The 27,641-nt window shown below is 43.0% G+C and overlaps 1 protein-coding gene and 1 long non-coding RNA gene across 2 annotated transcripts; one reads left to right on the top strand and one right to left on the bottom strand.

Annotated features, from left to right (window-relative positions):
- Nucleotides 1–502: 502 nt before the first annotated feature.
- On the top strand, nt 503–27,641 carry LOC136434575 (hairy/enhancer-of-split related with YRPW motif protein 1-like). Its single transcript, XM_066427457.1, has 5 exons — nt 503–708; nt 909–999; nt 10,680–10,784; nt 15,270–15,363; nt 25,446–27,641. The coding sequence occupies exons 1-5, from the start codon at nt 665–667 to the stop codon at nt 26,288–26,290; spliced, it is 1,179 nt and encodes a 392-aa protein (XP_066283554.1). The 5' UTR covers nt 503–664; the 3' UTR covers nt 26,291–27,641.
- Nucleotides 13,565–15,273, bottom strand: LOC136434585 (uncharacterized). Its single transcript, XR_010755769.1, has 2 exons — nt 15,074–15,273; nt 13,565–14,754 (listed from the first exon to the last, which is right to left on the bottom strand). It is a non-coding gene; the product is annotated as an uncharacterized lncRNA (long non-coding RNA).

Genomic DNA, 27,641 nt, shown 5'->3' with positions numbered 1-27,641 from the left:
ATCTGATGTGTTGTATTTTTCATTCAACCAGTGCTACATAAATCCAAGGACATTAGCCCTTGATAAATCACAAGTTTTTTTTGTCTTTCAAGAAACCAAACAGAATTGACCGTTTATTTGTCTGTCAAACGTTTTTCTTTGAGCTTTGTACACAACTTTAGGGACATTTCAACAGTGATCTTATAAGTTTTTCCTTCAGTAAGTATTGTATTTACACTTTCTTTGGCAAGACGCGGTCATCTAGGTGAGAAATAAGGTATCAGTAACTAGACTTATCGAGCGTGTACACCTAAATCGTGACAAGTAACAGTGAAAAGCATTTTAGAGTGCCTCATCCTTGTGATATCTGTACGGGTTATTTTCTCATCCAAGTCGCGAATGTTTATCTAGAACAACTTGACTAGAACGTCCTTGATATGTCTATGTAAACTGACCCCTTAGGACTGGAACCCGCGACCCCCTGACCCATGATTACCGGACGGTCCCGGGTCGGACAATAGGCGTGTGTTGGAGCGTGGCGTGTGTGGGTCTGGCCTCGGGCGCTCATCACAGGCAGGCGGCCGGCCACTCGCCACACACCCGCAGTCACGTCCGCAGCGCCCGTCCGCGTTCACCACGATAATCACCCTCGCGCGCCCGGGAATTCTCCTCGCGGGCCTCCGCCATGAACTCCCCGCAGTCCACCAGCGGCGACTCCTGCCCTGATAGGTACGGCGACGTGTAGACTATTTCTCGCCCCACTCTAGAATCCCTACAACTACAGGAGAACCAACCGATCGCCGAGATTGTATTGTTGTCCCACCGGCCGTATGTACAGCTTACAGGGAGTAGTTTACATACAGCGAGGGGATCTGCATGAGAATGTGCGCGTCTGTTCCGTACTGACCGCTTCCTTTGTCCGTCCACAGCCCACCGGGTCCCGCACGGCAGCTAGACGGCAGCAGGACGCCCGGAGAACCCGCAGACATGGACAGACACAGACGGAAGCGGAAGGCCGGGGTGAGTGCACGTCTTAAACTTTTCTTAAAGAAACGTGTGGGTTTGGCGAGGAGAGTCTGGAGTGGCCGTGTACGGCACACCTGTAGCTCGTGTTGTGATTTACTCGTGCCGCGGACGGGACAGATGTGTGACGGTGGGTCAGAGTGGATTAACCGTCCCATGGGGGGCAGATGTCCGATGATTTGGTGTCTGAAGTTCTCGACGAACGCACCGTACATGTAAACTGGACTGCGTTTCAAAGGTGTTTCCACACCTGCACGAACGTACGGCCGGGGTCTTGTTGTATCGTTCTGTTTTGGCTTCTTCGGAGAGCTAGCTCGTTTCAACTTCTGTTGCTTGAAAGGGAGTGAGGAGAAAAAACATACAAAGGCGTTTTACATGATCTAACGCCAAAAAGTCGACGAAGGGTGATTCGTGGCACAAAGTTGGTTGATATTGAGCACAAAAATAGAACGACGGTTAGTTAAATCGTAGTTTTATCGACAGGAGGCATGTTTGGTTTAGTTACAACAGATTTTCAGAAAAAAAACGCCCGTTTCTGAAATGTAGCACTTTGCATATTTATAAGTTAGCTGAGCATAATTCAGTGTATACAGAATGTTTTCGTCCTTTGCAAAGCCATGTGTTGTGTGTATGCAAAACCTCCTTGGTGTATGTCAGTGAGGTCTAAAGTTTGGGTCCACTTTTAATTTCTAAAAACTTGGTGCTACCTTCCTCTTGCTAAGAAGGCAAGTAGCTTAGGAAGGCTATTCGTTAAGGCCCAAGTTGTATTACCTAGTGGCATATACTATGATATAGGGAAGCAAGTTTCCTTGCTGTTTCAACGGCAGGGTATATATTTACAGGGATGTGTTGCTAACCCTTACCTGTGCTCTAGGCACCTCCTCGAACACGGGACCCCCATTTTACAAGGAAGGTTATTGCCGACATTATTACTTTGTCTCGTCGAACCATTTCTGTGTTAAGTACCACGGTAAGTGCCGTATGGAGGGGGCGGTCGGCAGATCGGCCCGATTACTCCCGACTTTTGGAAGGTTCTATCAATGATTGACACACGCGTACGGGCAGCACGATCGGCGCGCAAGGGCTGAGGTAATCTCCAAGCAGATGTTAGGAGGGGTTCAGTAAACGCCTTTATGCTGGATTTGTCAGGTCACGTCTACGAAGCTCTAATCTCCAAGCAGATGTTAAGAGGCCATATCTTTACGCTTCCCTAAATGCTAAAAACTGCCTCACTAACAGGTGGCTGGGAAAACGTGACGATTTTGTACCCTAACATCTGCTTGGAGATTAACGAAGCCTAGCTATCCGTGAAAGAACGACAGCATCACCCAGGCTCTATGGAGTCGGGTTTTTTTTTGTTATAACCTTTTTTTTGTTGTAATGGCGTGTCATGTACTAGTATATTGTACTCGGTTTCTTGTGATCACTCCTCGTATCTAGTGCAATAGATCTTGTAAACGTACCATGACAAAATATTGTAAGCCAAAAAAGGCCAACTCTTAGAGCCTACTAAGGAGACATTTTCGAAAAAAGAAAGAAATCCAAATATCACTGATTCGGAACCTTGCCTCCGAGACAACACTTTACTAGCGCAAAGTACGCTTTGATGTTATATTGTTGTGAAATTCAATTGTTGCGCATCAGGACCTGGACATTTGTCTTTACGCGAACTCTTTTCTTTATCGATTGCTTGTTTCAAAGAGGTTAAAAGGAGAGTGTTTGTGCCTGTCACCTCTTAGACAACATTTTATTATTACACATTTATTGTCGACGTTCGATTGTGCTGATATTCAATGACGGGCGCCCACTGATTAATTAACACCTAAAATGAACTTCACGCACCTAAAAGCTGCGAAACATGGCGGATGATTGGTGAGAAAAAAAGTTACCATGACGTGATAAGTTCACGGACGATCAGACGCAAAGTGGAAATGATACAAACAGCTGTCCACGCCAATTACTAGTTCTTAGAGTTAAGTTTTAATACCACATATCGCTGCAATTGTATCAACATTTCCTAAAATTGAGAGTAATTTTATACCGTCTTTTCAGTCTCAATCGGACCATTCTGCAGGCTGGAAAAAATAGTAGAAAGTGACCAAATGGGGAGGACATTTTGCCAGAGTCCTTGGTCGGTTGTGGGGGTTCATTATGCAAAATAGTCACCTTATTTGTCCACTTTCCACTTTTTCTGCCCGCAGATAGGGCTGATAGAGATTATGTATTTTCACTCGCAGAGTGTTTCGCATTGCTTTACTAGCGTAAAAAGTTACCAGGCCTTTCTACGGGGGAATGGATCGTAGAATTCAACAAAAAGGGGAAAGCCAGGAGTCAGTCCGCGGGAAGGTTAATATTTTCCCTCCGAAGCGCGGCCGATCAAACCCTCTGGTGGCCAAACTCCCCTATAGCCAGCCAGCCTCCCGTCCCTATAAACAGGTGAGGGTGTCACCACAGACACGAACGCGTGAACCGGTGTCTGATAGGTGAACAAAGCCCGCCCGTGCGGGACAGCGCGCCACGCCGGAATTGTTCTCGGAAGTAGGACGATGTTCTGCCGCCGGCCAGGGTCGGAGGTGTCCCCTGGTTTAGGGTTGACATCAAAATCAAATTGTCACATAGCGTACGGAAGTTCATCGTACAATATACTTTCTTTTTGGTCTGGGTAAAGGGGGACCAGAGCAAAGTGCCGTGCGACGCGTTTTTGTGGTCTATCGCACTGCAGCCCCCAGACAACACGCAGCGGGAAGTCTGCAATGCTTACAGCGTTTTGTAAAGAGAACGATCGTCTCCAAGCAGATGTTTGGCTTCGACTAGTTTCTTTCCGGCTAGTTTCTGTTGATCTTTGTAGTCGTGCGCGGTTTTTCCTACTTCGCCACAAAAAAAAGACGCAAGCAGTTCAATCATTTCCAAGCAGATGCAAGGCGGCTTCGGCGCATCACTAGAAAGACGAAAAAGACACCGAAAAGGACAGGCAGAACAAGCTTGGAGAGTTCTAGTGGGATGTAACGTGTTTCAGTGGTGTAAACCGCAGACTTGTCTTGATCTGCACTAAGACCTCTTATAGGTCCCACCAGGTGGCGTTAAGTGTCATCGCCTTCTAGTACGCAGGCTCCTTAAGCCCTTAATTCGGCAGATCTTGTCGGAAAAGACAACAAGACCAAATCCTTTAATCTCCTCCACCAGTGATGTCGGTATGTCTAAACGATAGAAGACTGCTTCCCTACAATACTGGTAACACACAGTAAACAGTTCTAAGTACAAGTTCTGATAATCAACACCGATAAGCCATATGATGTAATTGATGACGACACGGATAACAAAGTGAGAAGGCGGATAGAGCAAGCCAAACGTGGAAAAATGAGAGAGAGAAGCAGATATGACATCAAAGTTAAAACCTGTGGTAAGACTGTATACAAGAAGCGGATCATCAAGTTAGCCTTCTCCACATGTGCCTTATATACAGTCTGTCCCACAGCAAGCCAGTCGTGTTTTGGTCCAAATTAGTCAATTCAAAATTGAGTGGACCTTGGTGCAACATGGTGTTGCCGATAGACTGTGCTAGAACACTGCTGACTCCCATGCTTCTACATTAGTTTTGCGGGTCGAACACAATGGCGGCAAACCTTGACCTGGCGGCTAAATATGACACACTTCGTCCAGTAACTTGCCGATTAAACCGTCTGGACAGCTGGAAGGGAATTTGTAGTTGACGTTAAACACCGGCCACTAGGAATTTGGAACTTCACCAATGACACTGTTTTAAGTTCTTCTTGTGAACGTCGAATTCATTTTGTCTTATCTTCATTTTGAAGTATATAATGGTAATATAAGTTTCTAATATAGAATAGTCCCCCTACCTGCGCAAACACAAACTGCAGTTAAGTGTTCTCAGAAAGAGAAAGTTGTCGACTCGCACGTGCCCGAACAGTGGCCTTCTCCTCGGTTGACCCCGTGCTTCTGTCTGCTATATCATGATAAACGTGTCCAGATTGTGACAATCTGCTGATTGTTGTAGAAATCCTGTTATTCTTGTGGCAATCCTGTAATTCTAGCCGCCGCTGTAGCCTGAATGCGGTGCTATGACGAAACTGACATATCATCGCATAAAGCCGTATAGAGCCTATCTGTGCTACGTTGGCCGCGGGCAAGTGGAGTACAATACATAGTAGCGTGTGGGTTGGAAATCAGATGTTCATGCGATTTTGCCCGGTAGATACGTCTCTGGTCTGACTAATCGCGCTTCTATATCAAAGAACAAAAGCTAGCCAAAACCTAAGTGCGAGCCACATCAGTATATTTGTAAGCCTGCGTGTGTGTTTAGAACTCTTATCTGTAGGCTCATGAGGGAAGAGGCAAGGGGCAGATAAATTATAACAGAGATACAAATTAGAGAATACATGACGTCAGATCAGCCTAACTTTCGATTCTCAAATAAGCCAAGTCGGTTTCCACCACAAATAACCAATTGCCACAAACGCATTATACAAATACAGGAGATGCCATTGATAGTAAGGACATTTTCATGTCATCTTCACGCACTGACTCTTCGATTTTACCAAAGAACAAAAGCCCTCCAAACCCCAGTATTTCCCGAATACCATCACCGTGTAATCTACACGGGTGTGTTCTTCTATTTATGTCTTTAACCTTGACCAGAGGTCGTTTCACGATGATGATAACAATGGTGAGGATGACAAAGGGATGCGGGTGATCTGGAACTAAATGCTTCTGGTATCTCATTAAAGACAGAGTTATTTATCCAGCGTTGGCTTCTTCCTCATTAGCGTCACACACAACAAAGGAAACCGTCATTGCGGGAGTCCATATAGGGGATAGCAAACAGACAAAGGGGCTTAGAACAATAGGAAAGTCCCCAAAACTGTATTAGTATTATGATGGAGAGATGGTGGTGAAGTGGTCAGTCAATAGTCGGCGCATTTATTCGTTAACCTGGTGGTATGCAAAGTCTATTATTACCTAAACACATTGCAATGAAGAAAGGAAGTAAAGTATATCATTAGCAAAACTTAACGGATGAAAGGGTGTTAAGTATGTCATTAGTAAAACTTTGCGGCAACTTTGCCTGTGATGTAATGGGCTTATAAGCTTCCCCATGCTAGTATAATTTTGAATGACCGATTCTTAAAAATAGAAACTTGATTCGTTGGATTCTGTCGTTAATATGATGGTTGGCGTTTGTCTGTCGCCAGTAACCTTCAAATCGGTTATCTTCAAAGGGTATGAATACTTTCATCTCGAAACCTTTTCATATATTTTAAACACTGATAATTAGTAGGTGTTTAGAATACGCAGGTTATCTCTGAATTTAAGCATGATACCTTCATTTCTGACTATAGCACATTGTTTGAGGTCCAATGGCTCTAGTGTCTTTTCAATCAGGTTTGAACTTTAAAGTGATCCTATAAGCTATATCTATTCTTCTTAAAGAGCTAATCCAAGACCCAGACAAGTCTGCCAGACTGAGCACACGTCTCCTACGTACTGTTGTTGTTTCTAGCGTTGGTCTCTTTGTCGCCAAAGTGTGTCAAACACCTAATCTCCAAGCAGATGTAGAAAGGCAAAAACGTAACGTTTCTCAAGATCGCGGAGCAGCGGGTCTTTCTACCCTTTCAAGAAAGGCCGCTGCTCCGCGATCTTGACAAACGTTACGACTTTGCCTTTCTACATATCTGCGTGAAGATTTTCGTACACCGGTGACTTAAAATCGTTTCCCAAATGGAGCCCTATTTTCAACACGTTACTATTAGGCTGGGACAAGAGTCGACTCGGGGCTGTGTGTGAGGAGTTGTGGGCTGGTCGAGTGGAGTTTTTCTACTAGAAAATGCTTCTCAAACGGCAAAGGGTTCTCATTGCACGACACTAAGTCGACTAAAAAACGCGTGTGTGAATCGACATAAAGTAAGGTTTGACTTGAGACTTGTTTGCCGTGGACAGAAAAGAAGATTGACATATTCATTCTTATTCGGAGACCTACATTTCAACTTGCCCCTGGATGTACACCAGCACGAGTGGGTGTTGTGTTTGCCCGTGTGGCGCGTCCTTTGTGGCGGTGGTACGACCGTGGGTTTGTTATGACTGCGGGCGGGCCGGGAGAGACTGAGAGCCCGACTGTTATGGTTTCTCTAAGTGGGGGTGTAATCCTTACGGTAACAATCCGAGCCGTTTCCAGACAAGTCTGTACAGACAGTTGACCTAGTCTGCACCACTCTCCTTTGTGGGCTGAATATAATGGACAAATAAGCCAAAACTACTAGTATGTTGAATGATTTGTAAGAGCAAGAAATCGATTTTAATATTCTTAGTTAATTGCAACTACACTTAAAGAAATAAAATCATACTTGCACCGAGTTAGATGAAACGAATTCCCTGCTTTTAAACAAGTTTCATCAAATCTAAGTTTCCGTACTCTTCAATGTCGATTTTTGACGGGTTCGCTCACTTTCGTTAGCACATGTGTACAACTTAAGGACAGCAAATTTAGGGCATGCATTGTTGGTACAGTCGTGGATATGTCGTACAACATTCAGCTGTCTTGTGACAGAAAAGTTTACTCTCCAAGCAGAGGTTCTGCTCCGGCTTGTTTTTCACGTCTTTTTGGGCATTTTTATCGGGCATTCTATTTTGTCAGGTTTTCTTTTTGTCAGCCAACCAAACCTATGCCGGTACCGGCAGACGCAACAATCAATGCTGGCTGACAAAAAGAAAACCTGACAAATTAGAAAGCCCGATAAAAACGCCCCAAAAGACGTCAAAAACAAGTCGGAGTCGAACCTCTGATTGGAGAGTACGAAAAAGTTACTGTTGTCGGAGATATTTGCCGACGGTCGGTCCTGTCATATCGCAGGACGAAATTTAAAGTTGTGGGGTTCAAAATGTTACGTTACCGGGGAGCAGGTGTGGTCGCCCAGGCGGAAACATCGCCCCGCCCCGGCACGCCCATTCAGTCACAATTAGCGCCGACAGTTCAACAAACTACCGCGGTGTTTAGATAATCAGCGTGGTGCCCCGTACAAGGGCTTCTGTTTTAGCTTATGTGCAAGGAGTCGTATGTCTTCGGCATGTTTTTCTGTGCCTTTTTCCTCGATCCCTAGGTCTAGTGGAAAGCACAACGCTTAAATTATGCACATTGCCAGTCGATATCCATTCCCACTTTGACTGGAGATTACGTTTGACCCGAGCCGGTTGATTGCTTTCTTGGTTAAACGATAGGACTCGAAAACAGTTATGAATCAGTGATATATAGTACCGTAAAAAACAAGCCAATGAGATCACTGTAGAGACTAGGACACAACTTTTTGACAGCAGTTTTGCCGCTATTTACGCTAGGAAAAACATCCACGTCGCAATAAGAAAACTGTTGCGGATACTGCAATTAAAATCGGCATAATTCCCGTCGACAAAACAGAGTAGCCATCAATATACAAAGTTGAAGAGAGACCTCCAGAAAATGTGTTCCTGCCATTCCAAAAATTCCCCTTCGCGTTGTTACGCCCCACTCCGTATTTTGGACAAAAACAGACGCCTGTTGTAGCAAAACAAACCTTAAAAGAAAACCACCGCGTCCAACACACTGCTCGCCCTTGACCCGAGCACCTGCTTCTACCATTCCAAACATTCGTCCTCTTCTTTCTTTTGTACAAGAATCGCAGAACCAGTGAATCGTCCCATGACATAGCACTCCAGTTAAGCTTTAAGTTCGGATGCGTAATTAAGGTACGCTTACTCCTAATCTCCAAGCGGATGTATAAGTGCAAAATCGTGAAGATTCTAAGGCTCCCGCTTCAGCGAAGCAAAGCCCCGCTGCTCTGAGAAACGTTACGATTTTACCTTTCTATATCTGCTTTGGGGTAGCGTACTCCTACCCTATCAAGAAATGTGGCATGTTCTGAGGAGTACTTAAGATGTGTATTTCCTTTAAGACGGGACTGACGAAAACTTTTTGATGCTTCGTCTCACACAGACAATCATCGATTAGATTTTAAGACAGCTTTGTAAGATGACCATTGATGTAGAGATACTTTGACAAAGACGTATTGTAGTTTGCGCAAAGGAGAGTTAACGAATTAGAAAAATGGTGAAATGAAGAAAATGGAAAACAATCCTCGCCCGTTGCGCCCACACAAAGAATCGCGGATGGTGGTCCACCCGGTCCTCTCAGCGGACTAAATCGTCCGAACCACCTGTCAATCACCGCGACTCAAGAGTGACGATCCTGGTACGATAATACCGCCACCGGCTTACAACGTGTTTACTAGAATGCCGTACGCGATGCTATCTGGTCTAATTGCCCGGCTTTATGCGCTAAAGCGACTTGTGTGCTTTAGAGGTGTTTAAGAGTCTCATAGATCTTGCTTTAACGTAATTAAAAGGAATGAAGGAGTGTTAATTCGCTGTAAGACACGCCAGGGTTTATTTAAAAACTAAAACACAAGACATGCTGGAGGTTTCTGAATCGCACCACCGGTAAACGCAATATAGTAGTATCTACAGACTTATAAGGTTGCTAGCCAGGCGTTGATGAAAGATCGCACGTCTAAATCGTGACAATCATTAGTGTAACAAAAAGGACATAGCAGCAAATACACAGGGGATTGGCGCTCACTTTTTGCACAGCGCAAAGCGCTTAATTTGGACAAATGCAAATATGGCTTAGTGCATATTCATTGTTTTAGGGCAGCGTGAAGGAAACTTGTAATTCTAAGTACCGCACAGATATGTGCGTTTTCGACTCGTCTTGTGCATCGTGTCGCACGTGTATGGCCCGGGCACTGATAAAAGATCACTCGTACAAAACAGACAAAACGAAGTACAGAAACGAGCTGAAGATGCTCATAGATTACTCAGCGACATCTTGTAAACAAGTTACCGCCAACTAATGGCGTTCCCCCACTTAAACACCTGTTGTCTGTGCTCGGAGCGAGGCTTAGTACAAACAATGAGACTCAAACGTCTTTCGTACAAACTGTCAACTCGGTATGTAGATTTCTGCAGGGAAAATGTGGAAACTGGAAACATTTTCCATTGAAATCGGAAATCTTTTTGCTACATTAACTGCGTCTTCGTCATCAAGAAAATCCATCAAATTGTCGTTAATTTTTTGTCGGGCTTGTTTTGCCATTTTCTTGCGGCGTTTGCGAGCTTTTTTGGTGATCTTCTCTCTTCGCCTAGCCCTACAATGCAAGGCTTAAACGCTATTAACTCACTAATCTTTGTAACACTTATGGTCATTTATCAAGTAGGTGCGAAGTGCACACGCGCGCTAACTCAAGCGAACAGAAAATCGCACAACCAGAATCCCGTACAAAACGCCAAGCAGAGGTTGGGGAGAGTGAGATCGCTACCATATCCTGATTGATCCCCGCTTTTTTTTTTGCTGCATGAGGGCCCCGTCGTACGATCGTCGTAAGATCATAAACATAGGGCATTCTTGAGGTATTCGTGCATATGTCGCACAAAATCCAGTTGTCTTGTTACGGAAAAGACTCTTAGAAAGTTAGATCCTTGTCAGCAGTTGGTTCAGTCACAGCCTGTTTGAAATACATGTAGTACGCCATCAAACTCGCACAACGAATGTGACCGTGCCGTCAAACAGCTTTGAAAGTATTTTGCTGGAGTGTCAAGTTAAGTCTTAAGTGTTTGCCCTTTCTTACTCACAGGAGGAGCCGACCCCGCACAAGGTGATCGAGAAGAGGCGGAGAGACCGCATCAACCAGCGGTTTGAGGAGCTGCGCGGACTGGTGCCCACCGCACGGAACTCACAGGTGGGGAGAACATCAGCCTTTCTTTCTCCATCATTCTTTTTATTCTCAGCTGCGCATTGAAATACTAATGCCTCCATTCCACTAGGGCGGCGACCTCCCCGCGCTCTCTCTGCGACCTAAAATTGACCAGAGCGCTCAATGATTTCATAGATGAATAACGAATCTTTTACGCTTGGTGCGTTTTATTGTGTTTTCAGTCATACTTTTACATTTTGCATTATGAAATCAAGGGTTACCCAAATCCAGCTTAGGTCGCAGCCAGGTCGCAGTGAGAGCGCTGTCTAGTGGAATGGGGGCCTTACCAACACAAACGTCTGTTACGTCAACAGGTGGTTATTATAGGGAAGTAGAGCACATCACATTCAGGACGGGGTTTTGTAGTAACAGAGGTTTTTACAAAGTTTGTCTAAGGCTTGCAGAAACACAGAGGAAACCCCAGAAGACAAGCAGTCTTGTTTTTATTGGGTGATCATCAGAATTATCAGAAATACTTCTGGAATGCCTTAAACTAACGGAAGAAAATGTTGAGCCAGGAGGAATTCCAAAGATGATGCTTAAAGGAGCTCTGACGTTAAAGAATGTATTAAGGCCAAATAATTCATTTGCGTGGGGGTATTTGAGATTATCTATTCAAACCGGACAGACTTATGGGGATAACACTAGTATTAGAGGGTCGCATTTGTGAGGTTTAAAATTCCGAAGGGAGAGAACAAGAAATATAGTACAATTGTTAGGTTATTTATGAAAATATTTGTGAAAACTTCTTGTGGTCAGTGAATTTTTGTGGGGGTGGGGTTTTTGTTTATCTTTTTATCCAGGAGAAAAGTCGTCCACATCAGTGTAATGCAGCAGCTTTGAAATAGGATTGATAAAAGTTAAAGGTAAAAGCTGAGACTGAGGACAAAGCACAACGCTTTTCATTAGCTAGAAGTGCAATGCGGCTTCGCTACAGCTCACGTATTCAGCGGATTACACCAGGAGTACACCCCTTCTCTTCTTTTCTGTGCAGAGGTTTGACACTATAAGCTCCCTCATTCACGGGAAAGCCAGCTTTACGTCACCATCCAAAATGACGATGTGACTCTTTCCCAGTCATGCCCAAGCCCTGGCTTGATGTGGCGAAAAGTAGACTACTGCGCAGACCACTATACCGCAAGGAACCATACAAAAACTGAATCAGCTTCTTTCTGTGCCACTACACTGATACTGACTTTGCTCAGCCTTACCCAATGACACTTGGACAGTGAGCCATGACACTGACTACCTCTGACATTTGAGATAAGCACTGCTTTGTTTACTTTGTAAGCAAAAGGGGACAATGTCAAACCTGCAAACTTGGCATCACTCAGGGCCAAGTCTTCCTGAACCCTTGTAGCACGTCACTGTGCCTATGAAACTGTTTTTATAACAAAGTACAATGAATGTTCAATGATTGGAGGCTACTACTAAGCGAATGAAGTACTGTGAATCATTTTTTTGCAGGGACTTAATGTCGCAATAGAAGGGGAAATGAGGTTTTAGCAGTGCTTTGAGGTCGTGTGTAAAACAATTCTGTAGTACAATAGTAGGACAGATATTTGTGGCACCACAGATTTTGGGGTAGAGAGGTCACCACAAAAGCTGTGAAAATAAAACCACGGAGACCATTTAAAGATCTACAGCACTTAGAAGGCTAGTGTTACACAGTCACTCCCTGTCAGGTGCTGATGGGCAGCCTCCCCAATAGTAGTAGGGTACAGCAGAGCCAGGCAGGGGATTTTAGTCAGGACTCGGGATATAAAGCTGGCAACCACAAAACTGCCTAAGATGTAACCTGCAGTTCCATCGGAAGACTTAAGTGACATAATCACCGAGCATGTCCAATAACATGTAAGTCTCCGGGAATCCTTGTGTCAAGGATGCTTAGCTGCTGTTCTTCATGGGTTTAAGGCTCCTTAAGTGTGGTTTTTACAGGTGAGAGCTGGGCTGTGCTTTCCCAGGTTGGGACAGGAGTTAGCCCATGTTTTCACCGACACAAACCATGCAAAAAGTGGCAAGATGGCCTTGTGGTTAGGGTTGTTGACTCAGAACATGGAGGTACTGAGTTTGAATCCCTGACAGGTCTCAATGTTGTGCATTTGGGAAATGCACTTTACACTAATTTCCTCACTCGACTCAGTGCTTCAGCGGATACACATGTTGTACTGTTCAGTACAAACCCGCTGTGTTGTGCAATGAGGCCGTTTACTGTGTATTCAAAAACAAAAAAGGTAAGGAGGCTACAATTATCAAGAGCGATTGCTGGGAGGGAGGGTACATGATGGTGTTGTAAAGAAGTTGAGAAGGAACAGACTTGGCTTCAGGTCAAAGGAAAGGAAGGGAGGGTCAGCAGTGATGTCATGCAGCAGGAATCAAGTGACAAGCTAATGAGGATGTCTGTCATTGTGCTCTGATTTAGAGATGCACGGACAAAAACACGTGGCTCCATCCAACGACACACTGTCACGCTATGGCATAGAACAATAGCACGGCGTAAGATCTCTCGAAATGGCATCTTCGTTGTCCGTACGTTAAGTTGTCCATTGTTACTCTTTGACTTCAACCTTAAGCACCGAGTTTGCCAAGATCAAACTCTCCTGTTTTGCATACGATCATATGAAAGCTATCTCAGGCAAACTCACCTTCAAACCAATACTGGCAGTATACCAAGTTTTCTCCTTGAACCCGGGATCTTTTGTTCTTCAGTCTTGGATCATCATACAACAGCATAGTTTGGCTGTCTGATTACTTGTGCAGAAATGTACATGCCAGCAGATTGCTTTTATTTCTAAAAATCAGATTCGTAAATGCTTTTGCACACACTTCAAACCTACTCTGGAAAAGAAGAAATGCAGCAGTTGAAAAAGGTAAATTTACGAGACCTTATCAAAGTCTCGTTATTTTTGACCCGGGATAATTAGAAGCCTGGAAAGGGGGCACTGAGCCAGAAGAAATCAGTAATCCTTGAGAAAGGTTATCTTGCGACATCTTAGACTTTTCTTTTCAAAGTTCTGGTAGAAGGTGCTTATTTATGTGACCAATCAACACCATTAACATACAGCCATACTTAATCGGGAGAAAATTTGCAAAGACGGTGGCTCATATTTCCATGCTGTGGCATAATTACATAGACAGAACTTTGCCTGACCTTGTAGGAAGGTGTAATGTTACATTTGTCAAAGATAAATCTCCATCGAAAGACAGATTTATGCATAGATACTCTTAAGATATTAGGATAGAGTTTCTTGCTCAAGGACATGGTAGCTGTGTCAAAAGTAAGACAATGGCAAGCACTGTCCATCAGTTTTTGAATTATTTGTCAAAATAATCAAATCCATCACCAACTGACTGAGACATGCTAAGCTTTTTGCACCACCCCTAATATTATTTAAATGACAAGACTCGCACAAACATTTTCAAAAAGACCCTGGGTTCAAATGATTTTGAGGGAACAGCCTGTAAGGTCATGACCTAACAACAGGTTATGTTAAGCTGTCCTTGAACAAAACGGGACAACACACACATCAAGAGGCTGATGCTTCTACATTTGTAGTACATACCAAAACCAGGACACTCTCTAGCCTCCCTAGCAGGCTCCATGAGTCGGGTTTTGAGGACTTACGATGATGGCATATCAGCGCTGTTTGTGTGGAGGCCAACCAGAAACTGCAAAGAAACCGAGTACAAATAGAACTGATATGCCATGAAAAAAGCACATAATTGAATTGATGAAAGCCATTAAAAGATTCAGACTTAAAGACCCTGCTAAGGAGGCCAGGCACTGGCTGCGTATGCCTAATATGCCATGGCTTAGAATGGCCTTCTGGAATCTTATTGGGAAACATTATCAGTGCTGCATTGTAGGAGCAAACGCCCCTATGATGGAAGGTAGGGGTGTTGGAACATAGGGCTGTTGCCTGACTACATTTGGCGGTATGCTTTCATTGTTCACCTCTTGTAGCGTGCGTAGTCCAGTGGTTAGCGATCTTGCCTCTGGAACTAGAAGCCCCGGGTTCGATCCCGGCTGTGTCGCTCACCCGACATGCACGCTACCGTTAAAGATCGCAGTCCTTAGGACGGGACGTTAAGCCGTGGTCCACTGTTCATTGTGCTTGTCGAAAAGAGCTAGGGGAATTTCCCCGGTACAATGAACCTGTAAATACTGTACATAGCGTCCGTCTTCTCTGTCACGACCAGTGGAAGAGTAGCTCATCTGTTCATTGAGTTCATTTGAGCTAAACTGGTTCGAGATCCCTTTCCTTTCCTTTCACCTGGTGACACTTAAACCAGCTTTCTTAATCTCAATTTTCTCAATTCTACACCTAAACTAACCAGCTGGTTCACCGTTCTAAAGAAGTACAGAGGAACAGAGAGGATCGTCCAGACTTTGATGCTCCCCTGTTGTGCAACATCTGAGTGCGTAAAAGATAGACAAAATGAATAACTCTCATATTCTTGTCTTGTCAGGGTGTTAAGAACGACAAAGTCGACCTCCTCCACATGACGATAGAACACCTGAAGACGCTGACAGGGAGAACCTCACCTGTGGACAGGGAAAATGGTGGGTAAACAACAAACTTTCAGTACTTTCCTTACTGTATATAAGTATTATAACCCAAATAAATCAAGCAATTGGATAATGTCCTTGATTGGTGAGATGTTTCAGATAGCATCCACTGTCTTTCATCAATTCTCAGTCATTGACAAAAGATAGTGGATGATATCTGAAACTTGGAAAATGTTGCTTGGTGGTTTATTTTTCGTTACATCATGTTCTACCTGGATGTCTATGTTCATCAACGCGGCATGCAGTAGTATTACTCCATATATGGATTATGGATTATGGCTTATGGCTCTGTAAATTTTGTATGTATTGGTGTACTGTATATGTATTTTAGACTTATGTTTTGTACTGATTGTATTGTGTTATCCAGGGCCCCACTGCAAAGCAGTGTATAGTGCACTGAGTTGGGCCACCCTGGCTAAATAAAACAGAAACAAACAAACAATATATTGGTTTTCGAGACAGCCTGGCTATCGGTCTAGTTAAGCTTCAGCCCCCTCCTTAGATCACTTTGTAATACAGTAACCAGCAAAGTCTTGAACTACATCCATATAGGCTATGAACATTAGATAATATGCTGTGGTGTGGGTGTCTTAAAAACCAGGTCAACATTTTATAATTCAAAGTACACTGACATTCTCAATAGATAGCTTACTAAGATCTTTCAAATTTTGTACTCAAGTCTGGTTACATTTCTTGTTCCGAACTATTCCACCCACAAGTTTCATCATTGTGTGCGATGATCACAATGGTATATAGACTTCAGTATGCAGATCTCCCATCTTGGCTCATTCAGGAAGAAAACATTTCTTGTCTTACATCTGCTCAAGCTTTCTTGAAGCTACAGGGTGGGCCTTGAGACCTTTCAACTGTGCTGACAATAGTGAGGAAACTCGGTCAGCAAACCCCATTACCACCCTACAATAGACATTAGCCTATGACTCTTCTGTTACACCCCTTTCCACAAGAGGCTGTGACCACTGTGAGAATGCTGAGCGACCTAAAGTTGGACAGATTGCTCAATGAATTCCATACATAAAGAAGTAATTTTCTCATGTTTCGTGTGTTTTGTTGTCTTCTAAATCATACTATAACATTGTGCATTATATTCCTGTAATAAAATCAATGGTCACACAAACGTAATTTTGGTTGCTCATCAGACGCTCAGCGATCACCGTATACTAGTGATGTAAAGGGTGACTTATTTCCTAATTCATTAGGGCATCTTTGAACTAGTCTTTCAGATATGTGGAATGACTGTATATGCAATACTGTGCTTAAAGTGATGCTTTTGGGTTCCCAAGTTCATAAACTAAAAGAAGGATTTGTCTGAAGACTTGATGCCTTCATTGACTTGGAGCCTTGAGAAATCATGAGAAGGTCCACAAGAATGAAGTTTACAGTGTATTTCCACAAAAGTGTAACAAATTGGTTGCCCAGGCAACTACAATAAAGCTTCCTTGAGTTTCCCAGGGACAAGGTGAGGTTTTTCAGGGGGTACAACAATGGCCTTTCACTCTAAGGGAGCTGAATGGAACTTCAAGAAAGGGAAAGTGACCTTTTGCCCCCCTTTGTTCCTGATGTTGGTCAAGGAACTGCGTGCAAAGAAAAAGTGAAAGTCCTTGGCCTGTCTACTACACAGTACCTTTGTGCCCAACTTGAAGCAACTTGAAGTAAAGTCAACTTTACTTTCTGAATGTGTTTAGAAAAAAGGTGGCAAGGCCAAGAAGGAAAGTAAATGCTAAACTTGGAACAAGGTCGGGACCCGAAATCAGGTCTTACATAATAATGTAGAGATTTACCAAAAGACTCAGAATCAGATGCAAGATTTCAGTTGCAAGGAAGAAATGCACCTGAAACATTGCAGGGATGAGAAAACTTTTCCTATATAATGTCCTTGGGTAAAGCTATTCAAGTTTTCTAATCTCCTATTACACAACAGATCAAATCAAGAAAGGGTTCTGACCACCCTCTAGCTACATCACTGTATCTTCTGTTGCAGCTTGCACCTGGCTTTTTTTTAAAAGAATGGCTTTGAAATAAAAACCATTAAAATTCTGAATCTAAATCCTGCTTGCACCTTAGTAGTCATAGTAAAGCAGACCATTTTCCTTTTAAATCTCCCAAATTTAAAGCCCCGGTACAGATTATGGGGCAGCGTTAAAGGGATCCTTGCAAACGAGGCGGGGGAAAGGTGCAGAGCAGCACACTGACAGAGACACATGGGGGGACTTGAAATCCTTTCAGTGCACCTCTCCGAGTTTAGGATTTCAAAGCGCTCAGCAGAGCCAGAAAATGGTGCATTTCCCAGATGGATGGGTAGTGCCGCGAGGTCAAGACCCTTTTGTGGAAAATTCTGGGTCTCCTTTAGCGGAGGCTGTATGCAGATCGGGCTTCTGTCAGGAAAGTTCGCCACGGTCGGGTGGAGAAATGGCCAGACAAAGGCACACACGCTACGCCTGTCGTGGCCATTGTTTGCCGCTGTTTTGGTCAGGACTACGCTGGCAGCTGAGGAGAGTGAAAGGGGGCAGAACCAAGTCCGTTTACCGTAGCATTCCTCCACACTCGGTCTTTTTGACATTTCACCAGGGTTGACCTTTTTGTGGCTTTTGTGGCAATGGAATCATGGTGCTGAAACCCTGTTAGGATCTCAGGATTGCCTTGTCAATTTTAAATTCTGGGTAATTCTGCTTAAATTCAACAAGAATTGCTATGAGACACATACTGTTAGTACCACCCTGCTCTATAAATTTTTGTTAAAAAACTTTCCATACTTTAAAGTCATTCCTGTGTTTTTTCTTTTCATCAGAATGTAATAGATTGTGGCGTAGTGGTTAGCAATCTTGCTTATAGATCATGAGGTCAGGGGTTTGAGTCCCATTAGTCTACAATTTGCATGGTGTTGGTAGGGGTTGCAATCCTCCAGAATAGTTCCACAGAGCCACACACTGTGAATCTTAAAGAACCCACCACACTTCTTGGAGAGAGCCCTTAGTATGCAATAGCCCCAAATCATCTATTTCCTCAAACGGCTTGCACTTAAGTATGCCAAGTACAAAACTGGCATGTTTAGCTGTGTTGTAGTTAAAGCTTGGTATAGAAGCCAAAAGTTAAGTTTTGATTTCTTCAACATACAAAAAGTTGATGCATGACAGTATATATTTTACCCATCATGACATAAGTTGCCATCTTTGTAGTTGTACAAAGTGGCGATCTTGCAGGTACATGTGGAGTTTTTAAATGTAAAACATGATGCAAAACAGTGGATTTCATTTCCCTTGCCTGACTACTAAAATGTACATCTGCTCCAGAGATGCATTCAGACCCAAGGTGTTCTCTGGAACAATAGACTTCGAAAGGGAATGTAAATCGTGGGCAGACACAGGCACAACACAACAATGGGCAGTTGGAATAATAACAGTCCTTTGTTACAGGAATCACCAATTCCTCTACCCTTACATGTGCCCAGTGGGCAACAACATAAAAACTTCAAAAGCCTGAAAAGGATAGTGTAGACCCGACTCATTCAAAAGCACTGATGTGTAAGAACGCTGCTCTTTTTGATAGAAGAAATTTACGACTTTTGGCGAAACTTTGATCTGGATACCAGTGGATCATACTATCATCATCAACTTAAGTAACAGTTGTATAATTTAGACATCATTTGTACATCTTTAAAATATATTCACTGAAGTTAGAGTTGAAGCAAGGACTTATGTACACATGTACTTTGTAACCTGAACCAAGTATCATAATGATATTCATATTAAATATGCAAGTGTGTTGAATTTCTAAAAGTAAAAAGTTTTCATTCTTCTAGAACTCTATTAAAAGTCTTTTGCTTCATTGTCCTAAAGCATGTGAATATAAACAGCAACAGAAACATACGCAGCCACACATTTCATCCCAGTAAAAGCAATTTGCAGCCTTCACAGGTACCATTATACTGTTTACACTAACGTGGAAAACACCAGTTTTAGGTGTAAATCTGTCCGGAACCCTGATGGCACCTTAATCAGACCAAGGACAGCAGCGTGCACTGGTCCCTGTAATTTCCTCTTTGCACGAGAAAGCTGAATAGCAACGACCTGGAGTCTGAGTGGTCGGAAACCGAACTCAGGATATTGGAGTTTTCTTTTTACACAACCAGTAAAGTCTCACCTGCTGATGTTTTGGAGTCTGTCAGACAACATCCTCCGAGCTTCTGACTGGAGTGGAAACCAAACTCAACTGTGACATTACATAAGTTGTGGAGCCTTTATTTTTTTTTTCCTTTACGATTTAAATGATTCTCTATTGTTTCCAAGAACTTTACGGCTATAACCTGCTATTATGACCAACCAAATGCTCAAAATCCTCCAAGTGTCACAGACTGGTGACACAAGGCCTTTAAGATGTTATTAGTCCTGGAAGGGTGGGAGGGATAAGATCTTGGCATCCTTTAGAGGTTTCTTCCACTCCAACTGACCCTTACATTACCAGGCTAAGATGACTCATCAACACATCGACTGGAAGGAAGAGGATTTTTAGTGTATCATCATCTGTGCTTACCAAGGGATACTGGCTTTAACTCAACAATAAGCCACTGAGCGTTCTGAATCAAACTGTACCAGACATGTCAGGGCACACCCAGAGGCAGCAAGATTGTGGGAAATCTGAAACACAAAACAGTACCCTGGACATTTAGCCAAACAAAATTGCACCAAGAATTTGAAAGACATGGTTTTAAATTATTATATTTCGCATAACTGGTAAACTGTCTTTAGGCAAAATGCACCAGTTTTGTACAGTGGGTAACAAGCTGCATAAGACACAGGCACCATGGCAGCTGGTGATATCATATCAAACTCAATTCTTCCCTACTGTCACATGCCAAGGCCAGGTTATCACTATTCTTTACATACTTTAAAGTCATGCCTGGAATTAGGTATGCGGGGCCTATAGGCAGCAACTGTTCAATATGTTATGTAACCAGCAAAGTTTGTGTGCTGTACAAAAGATTACGTAATATTCAGGGTGACTCACCCTGGTACGGACAGGGAGAAACTCATTTAATATTTGGCAAGATTATAGTTATTTGCTTCCTATTCATTGCAATAAGGCCCACAAATGGCAGACATTTGATTTACACATTGAGGTTTCCAGTACTGCAATCATATGCTTTTGCAGGACTTGGGGCATACAAAAGACCTGATTATGGTACGTATACAGGAGTTGCATCCCTGTGATCGGCTGTGGTACCAGCATCATGAGTCACTGTGCACTTTAACCCCTCTTTGTAAGCTTTAAGGTATTAGCTGTGTAAGCTTAGACTTGTTAAAGGCTGACTATCAGGTAAGCCTCAAAGGATTCAACTAAGGTTGTGTCAAACAGAAACCGTAACCAGGATATTAAGGGCCGTTTAACTTTGAGGCTACAATGGCTGGTTGTTCCTGCCATTGCTTTGAACTTATCAATTCAACATTGCTTTGCAGCAAATTTTTCAAAAGCTGCTGGTCCTTTGCCTTCCTCAGCATTGTGTTTCAAGTTGTATGCTTCTTTCTCAATGACTTGCTTAGATTTTTTTAGAAGATGTAGAAAAAACGCTGATTCAAATTTGTATGACGTCCCCTTGCTTTAAACCATCAGTCGTGAAAGTTATGTACAAGGAGGTCTAAACATCTTGTATCTTTAAGCTTCAGTTATTGAGTCTAACAAAAGTTTAACAAGACATTGAATTTGGCATTGCAAAATCATCATTCACAAAGCGAACTTCAAGACTTAGATCTTAGATTTAGATTGGTGCTACACTGGTACTTTTGAATGTCAGCTTAGATAATTGGCTGTAACTGTTAACAAAAGCTTCAGAAGAAAACGAAACTGGCATTGCCACATCACCAGTCATATTACAGGGATCTTTTAAGGCTTTCATCTAACCACAATTGAATATAACAAAAAGTTTGACAAGACATTGAAATTGGCATAGCCAACTCATCAATCACAAACCAGAGATCTAATTACCTGCAGTTGTGTTTGAGCTTCAGTTATTAAATGTGTAACAGAAGTTTATCAAGACATTGGAGTTGGCATTGGCTGTGAAGTGGAGATCTGAACATCAGTGTTTGTCTTTAAGCTTCTATTATCAAACATAACCAAAGTTTAACAAGACACTAGCATGCAACATCAGCATATTGGAAACTCCACAGTTATACTGTTTTATACATTGATAATGATGTTTTATGCATTTTCCAATGGTCAAAATAGCCTTTCTTTTGATGGCCCAATATGCCGGAACCCCAAGACATTCTTCCTCAGACAGTCTATCTAACAGCAGGGCATTACGACTGGGGCCTGGCCAGAAAATTGACATCAAGCGAAACAATGTTCCTTGTGTCAAAGTGTAATGCTGCCTAAGACAAACACATGTCAAGGTATTGCAGTACCAAACAAACAAACAAACGGACAAGAAAAGCATCACAGGTGAAATAATAGTCCGAGTACAAGGGAGCTTTTAACTCGTGATTCTGGGCCCAGCTATTATGAGCACTTACTGGTGGTGTAGGTATGAACAAGGAGGTTTATCTTAATGGTTTAATTTAATGAATGAAGAGGTGTACTTGTAGGTGTGCAAAGGCTAGTTACACAAACTCTGAATGTACATTCAGGATGCTTCAAAGTGCCAAAGCTTATAAGAACATATACCAGTAAGAGCAAAACATGGACCACTAGAAGGACTCGTACAAAAAGCCTCAAACACAGGCGTAAAACACTGACCCCTACCCTACATCTGCTTGAAGATTAGACCAGAGACAAACAAGTTGTAAGAGGCACAATTACTACATGTCAGAAACAACAGATGGGGTACAGTGTGTGTTATCTCTTATCTTAGTTTTAAGACCTCTCATTAAAGCCAAGAGGTAATCACACTGGCTTTTCACTATCAGCTCCTCCAGGGGAGGATTAATTGAACAAATGCTGAGATCATAATCTTTTTAAGTGCCAAGGCTTCATTCTATGTATATTGTCCCCGCTGCTTCCAGACAACTCCAATTTGATGGTACAAATTGCAAATGTATCAGGAAAGTATGTTTTGGTCAACTTACGATTTACATTAGATAAACGAAATTAGTGGCAATCACCTTTAAAGTTAGTTTTATTTCCTTCGCCAAGAAGGTTTTTCGGTGGTACTTGTTTTGGTTGAACAGCATAACTCAAGAAGCTATGGATTGATTGTCATGACATTAGGCATGTGGTCATGTCTCATCCTATCAAAGAAATGATTAAATTTTGGGCCCCTGGCGGCTTTCCTTCGTACTGCAGCAGAGCTTCCGGTATTGATATTTTGTTACCACTGTACTCTGACAACCTCTACATAAGGGCCACCTGGCCAATGTGACCACTTTTTGGTGGCTCCTTGCATAATTTTCTCCAAGCATTACAAATCCACATAGGCCAGGTTTTATTGGTCTCCTGAGAGGTCTTCTTGGGCAGTTATGACCACGGTTGGAAACTCTGCCTGAAAGTCAGAATGCAGCCTGGAAGAAGCTCTACCAAAGGGATTAGGGCTTCGCAGACCAACAGGGCATAGAGTGATTGGCCCCTGACTTGCCTGAGGGGAGTTGCTCTCAAACATAACTTCTGATCATCAACCATAAGTTCCAAAGGCCAAATGGTTTCCGGGAGGACATATCTTCTATCAATTCTATAACTGAAACAGAAATGCATTACCACCTTTTCTATGCTAGTAGGATCTTTTTGTCCCACACCACACTGACATAAAATGTCATGATGATATATTGAAGTAAATTAGGAATGAAAGGAATGATTTCTTATTGTCCAAGGCACATGTGGAGGCTCTAATGTGGGATTAGCAGCTTTTCAAGCTTAGATGGGTGATAAAAATGCTGTTAGCTAGTCTTTTTATCTAAATTGCACATCGTTTGGTGTTTACATGTAAGGGGTCCGTGTGAGCTAAATGTCAGGTTTATTTTTGATTTTGATTAGAATTGCAACGGTACAATACATGTGGGACACAGACAGCTATTGCTGGTGTCGTGACCCACACATAAAATATTTGGTGTCAGTGAGTGTGTACGGTGTGGGGTTTATGGAAGAATCAGAAATTTTTTGTACTAAGAAAAAGAAAGACAAGGGGATCCTCTAAGTAAAACCATAGTAAGGCCATAGGATGAAGTCTAAATTCTTCAAACATTTGTCTTGAGCCTAAACCAGACCATCGCAGACTACTTCACCCTGCAACACTGCCCATTGACCGGTATATGAAAAGCGCACCTCAGTTCAAGTATCTCAGTTCCCCTCCTTTATTTTCCGCACAATAGCTGATGAAAACTTGACGGTTTAAAAACAAAGCCTCTGCACGTAGCCTGGAACCCAAACTAACCGTCCTTTGTGCCCCGACACAACCCGAGTGAGAGTTATAAGTTTTTGTTTGTGTATTTAACAAGGTACATCAGCCCACAAAAAGCAACCGATAACCAACATTGGAAGGATATACTAACCAAACACAGGAAGCCCTTTGACAGTAAGGCACACCTGCATTGCTTGCTGCTGTTTTATTTTTATCGTGACAATTTCATCTTTGTGCTGTGAAGTGATGGATGTGGCTTAGATGGATGGCTGCTGCCGAACTAATTACGTTATTTGTTTCTCATGCCGTGAAAAGCGGAAAAACAAAGCAACCCAAACACCAATCTTATCTTAAAGTATAACTTAAGTTAAAGCTGGTTGGCTTAAATGTTATGGCCTGTTAGGTCACATGCCAGGTATGGCTTCCAGTACACAATGCAAATACACCCGACTCTTGAAGGGCTGAAAAGCTTGCAATCAATAGTCTAATAATACCTCCAATTCCTCAGATAATTCTGTCCCGAACATTCCTGCCTTAGCTTTCCTCAGGCCCTTATATACTAGTAGACCATGTACAGTAACACGATTTCTAATGGGACATTTTTCTTCTGTACATCTCATTATATATATATTAGGAAATTGCATTACCCTGGTAGACTACATACATTTTTCACCATTCTTCACCAAACTCTTCACGGTTGTACTGCACATGTGTGTTAAGTGTTCAAACTGAAATATAATTTAGTGGAATTAGTGCAGTTATGCTGATTTTTGGCCTTTGTTGCTGGCTGTTAAAGACACCATGCTATCCACATTTTCTAAGACTTTCAGAATCTTGTTAACAGTACGGTTCACTACTTAACCCTTCTAAAGGCGTGGTAACTGAAGTGGGAAATGTAATTGACATAGCTCAATAACATCCTTACTGCCTAGTTACAGGAGCAAACAACGAACAAAGGCTCTAATTTGTCAAAAAGCTACTTTGAATACCTCTTTTTCTTAAACCTCTTGGCCCCTAACCTCTCCATACAAACACGCGTGTTCAGGCCTTTGGACTCACACTTGTTCCCAAGCTGAGGCATTGTCAGTAAGGAACTAAGTTGACTTTTTCTCTGCTGTTCTTTTGGATTCAACAATCGCTTGTTAGCAGAGAGGGTGTGTGGGTGGTGCTGGGGTGTGTGGGTCATTGTGTGGGTGGCTATTTTTCATCCAATGCTATGGAATTTTGGTTGTCGATCTTGTGTATCGGGGAGTCTCAGGCATTACACCTCTACATGAAAGGAACCCAACATACTTGTCGACAAGAGTATGGGTCCGGCTCAATGTGCTTGGCTAGAAATATGGGCTCGGCAAAGCTACATTGCGTTATGAGCTAACGAAAAAGAAGACTGCTTCAACTATCGTTATCTTTGCTATGCGCCTGAAAAATGAACTCTTGAAGTGCCATCAAATTTTTGACGACCCTCTGAAAGACTTCCTAATTGAAGCATCCCCTTCCTTGTGAAAGAAATGTGTATAATGCTAAAATCGTCAATTTTTCAAATGTCTTTGGTAGAACACACCATCTCTAGAAAATATGATGCAACAACTTTTGTTGGAACAGTTTTGACTCTATTAGTATTATCACTATAAGTGGGTGGAGAAATAGCCTTAATGGATCATTAAAGAGTCTAGTGTTTGGACTCGTACAGTGGATTGTTCTAACAGGAAGAATTTTCTTTATTTTTCTCCAGATGAGAACTGCCCACAGCAGACGTCAACCCCTCCGCCCCGAGGAATCATATTCACAGCGACGGACGCCGTTCTTGCCGGCTTCTCAGAGTGTGCGTACGAAGCGCTGCAGTTCCTCCTGCACGAGGAGCACATGCCCGAGGACAGCGAGCTGGTCGTCAGCCTCCGCTCACACCTCAGGAACTCGCAGATGTCTCTTGACGTGCACCGAGTCCTTCAGACACACCTTCCGCACCCCACCTTTGATTCAGCTCCGCCTCAACGCCTGATGACACCCCCCAGACATGCAGTGGACTTGCCCCTTCCCCCGTCTCCGCACACGATGCAGTCTCCCAGCCAGCCAACAGCATCGAGATCGGAGCTCGCTATGCCGGCAAGTGCACAGCCACCCGCACCGACGACGTACCCCAACTCCCCGGCAGTGGTCCACAGCTTTTCCCCGGCAAAGCTGCCGAGTTCACCGGGGGTGCAGATTTCCATGCAGCAGCAGGCCGTCAGTGTACCAAACTCGCCGGGGGTACAACTCGGCATGCAACACAGGCTATCCCCACCCTGCACCACCCCAAACAGCACAATGTCTCTACCAAATGTCACGCCCCTCACGGTTGCCATGGCAACATCGACCGTTGCCCGAGCGACCGCATCCGCCGCCATGGCGACTAGCAGTCCTTCGCCAGGTCCAGTGATGCCGATATTTGCTTACTTGCCTCCCCGTTCCTATGGTTACCCCATGCCAGCCCCGCCCCCTCCACCGCCTCCACAGTACGCCAGCGGCCCGCCGGTCAGTCCGTACCAACCGGTGTTTGTCGGCTGGCTGCCACAGCCACCACAACCGCCTCCACAGTAAGAAAAAACACCAAAAATATGAACAACCTGCAGATTCGCTAATCCTTGATTAATCTACTGACTGTTTCGATAGGACAAGAAGAATTTAAGGCACGTTTACATTCGTTGTATGATTTAAATGTAGTTGAAGAGTTTTCAAGCAGGCTGTGACAGAACCAACCTCTGGCAAAAGATCAAAGGCAGCCTTCTCTGTAAGAAGCTGAAGTTTGCAGAACATATGCATGACCATCTCAAAAATGCTCTCAGTTTGCGGTCATAAGGCGATCTTATGACGTATGTTACTGGGCCTTAAAAATGCTTTACCAACACAACTGAATTTTAGCGGCCAGTTATAACAGCAAAAAAACACTGCCTTATAGACAAGTGTTTTATGTCTAACTTTCCGTTCTCAATGATGTGTTGATTGCAGCTGTGTACTATGTGTCCCTTTAAACATGTTAATACAAAAAAACAACATTCAAACCTACCGACTAGAGTACAATGTAGACTTAGAAACATGAGGTGTATGTATATATCGTAAGGTACTTTCTAATATTACAAGCACAAATATGTTACAGATATTCTGTACAAAAGGTGTAAGTACATGCACTGTACTCAGAACATTGTACATATACCATTACAAGTTTCACATTTCAGCCATGGGATAGGTGCATAGAGTTTGATGAAATTAGGCCAACTAACACATTGTTGCAGGGTTGCTAATAGAATGGAAGATTTTCAACATTGCTGAAAGTACCAAGTTGCCCTATTGACCAACATTTTGCACCCATCCCTATTAAAGGCTGTATCTTCAGGCTAGCAAGCAAGACCATTTAGTAGAATGGTAAGACTGCTCATAAGCAAACTGTGATACGTTCATCTACATATTAAGGAAAAACATACCTGAAAATAAAGTTAAAATGTGTGTTTGGCTCTTACATGTAGCATGTTGTAACAACATGTCCGAATTCTTAACATAGTACGACTGTATCATAGTAACCAATCATGTCACTGTAATATACACTTCTGACAAATCAGCATGCTGTACTCAGTTGCTATGGTTACAGTATTGGATATTAACCAACCAGAGTTCACCTTCAATCTTATAAATTGTTGATGTGAAGTGTTTGTGTGACTGACTCTTTAGGTTTCATATAAACAGTTGTTCTTGTCCATCCGATGACCAAGCTGACACACTGCTGACTAAATATCACCGTTAATGTTCCGTAACCATGACAACTGTTTGCATAGAGACAAAGCTAGACTTATTACCTATTCTCCCCGTGTCTGTTTGACTAGATTTGTGTCTGTTACATGCAAGGTTCGACTTGTAGCCAGACATTCTGTAAATAAAGTCCTGGCACCCTTTCAAA

Source organism: Branchiostoma lanceolatum, chromosome 1 (genome assembly GCF_035083965.1).
Source record: "Branchiostoma lanceolatum isolate klBraLanc5 chromosome 1, klBraLanc5.hap2, whole genome shotgun sequence".
NCBI lineage: Eukaryota > Metazoa > Chordata > Leptocardii > Amphioxiformes > Branchiostomatidae > Branchiostoma > Branchiostoma lanceolatum.
This window is presented reverse-complemented; position numbering and strand designations above follow the sequence as displayed.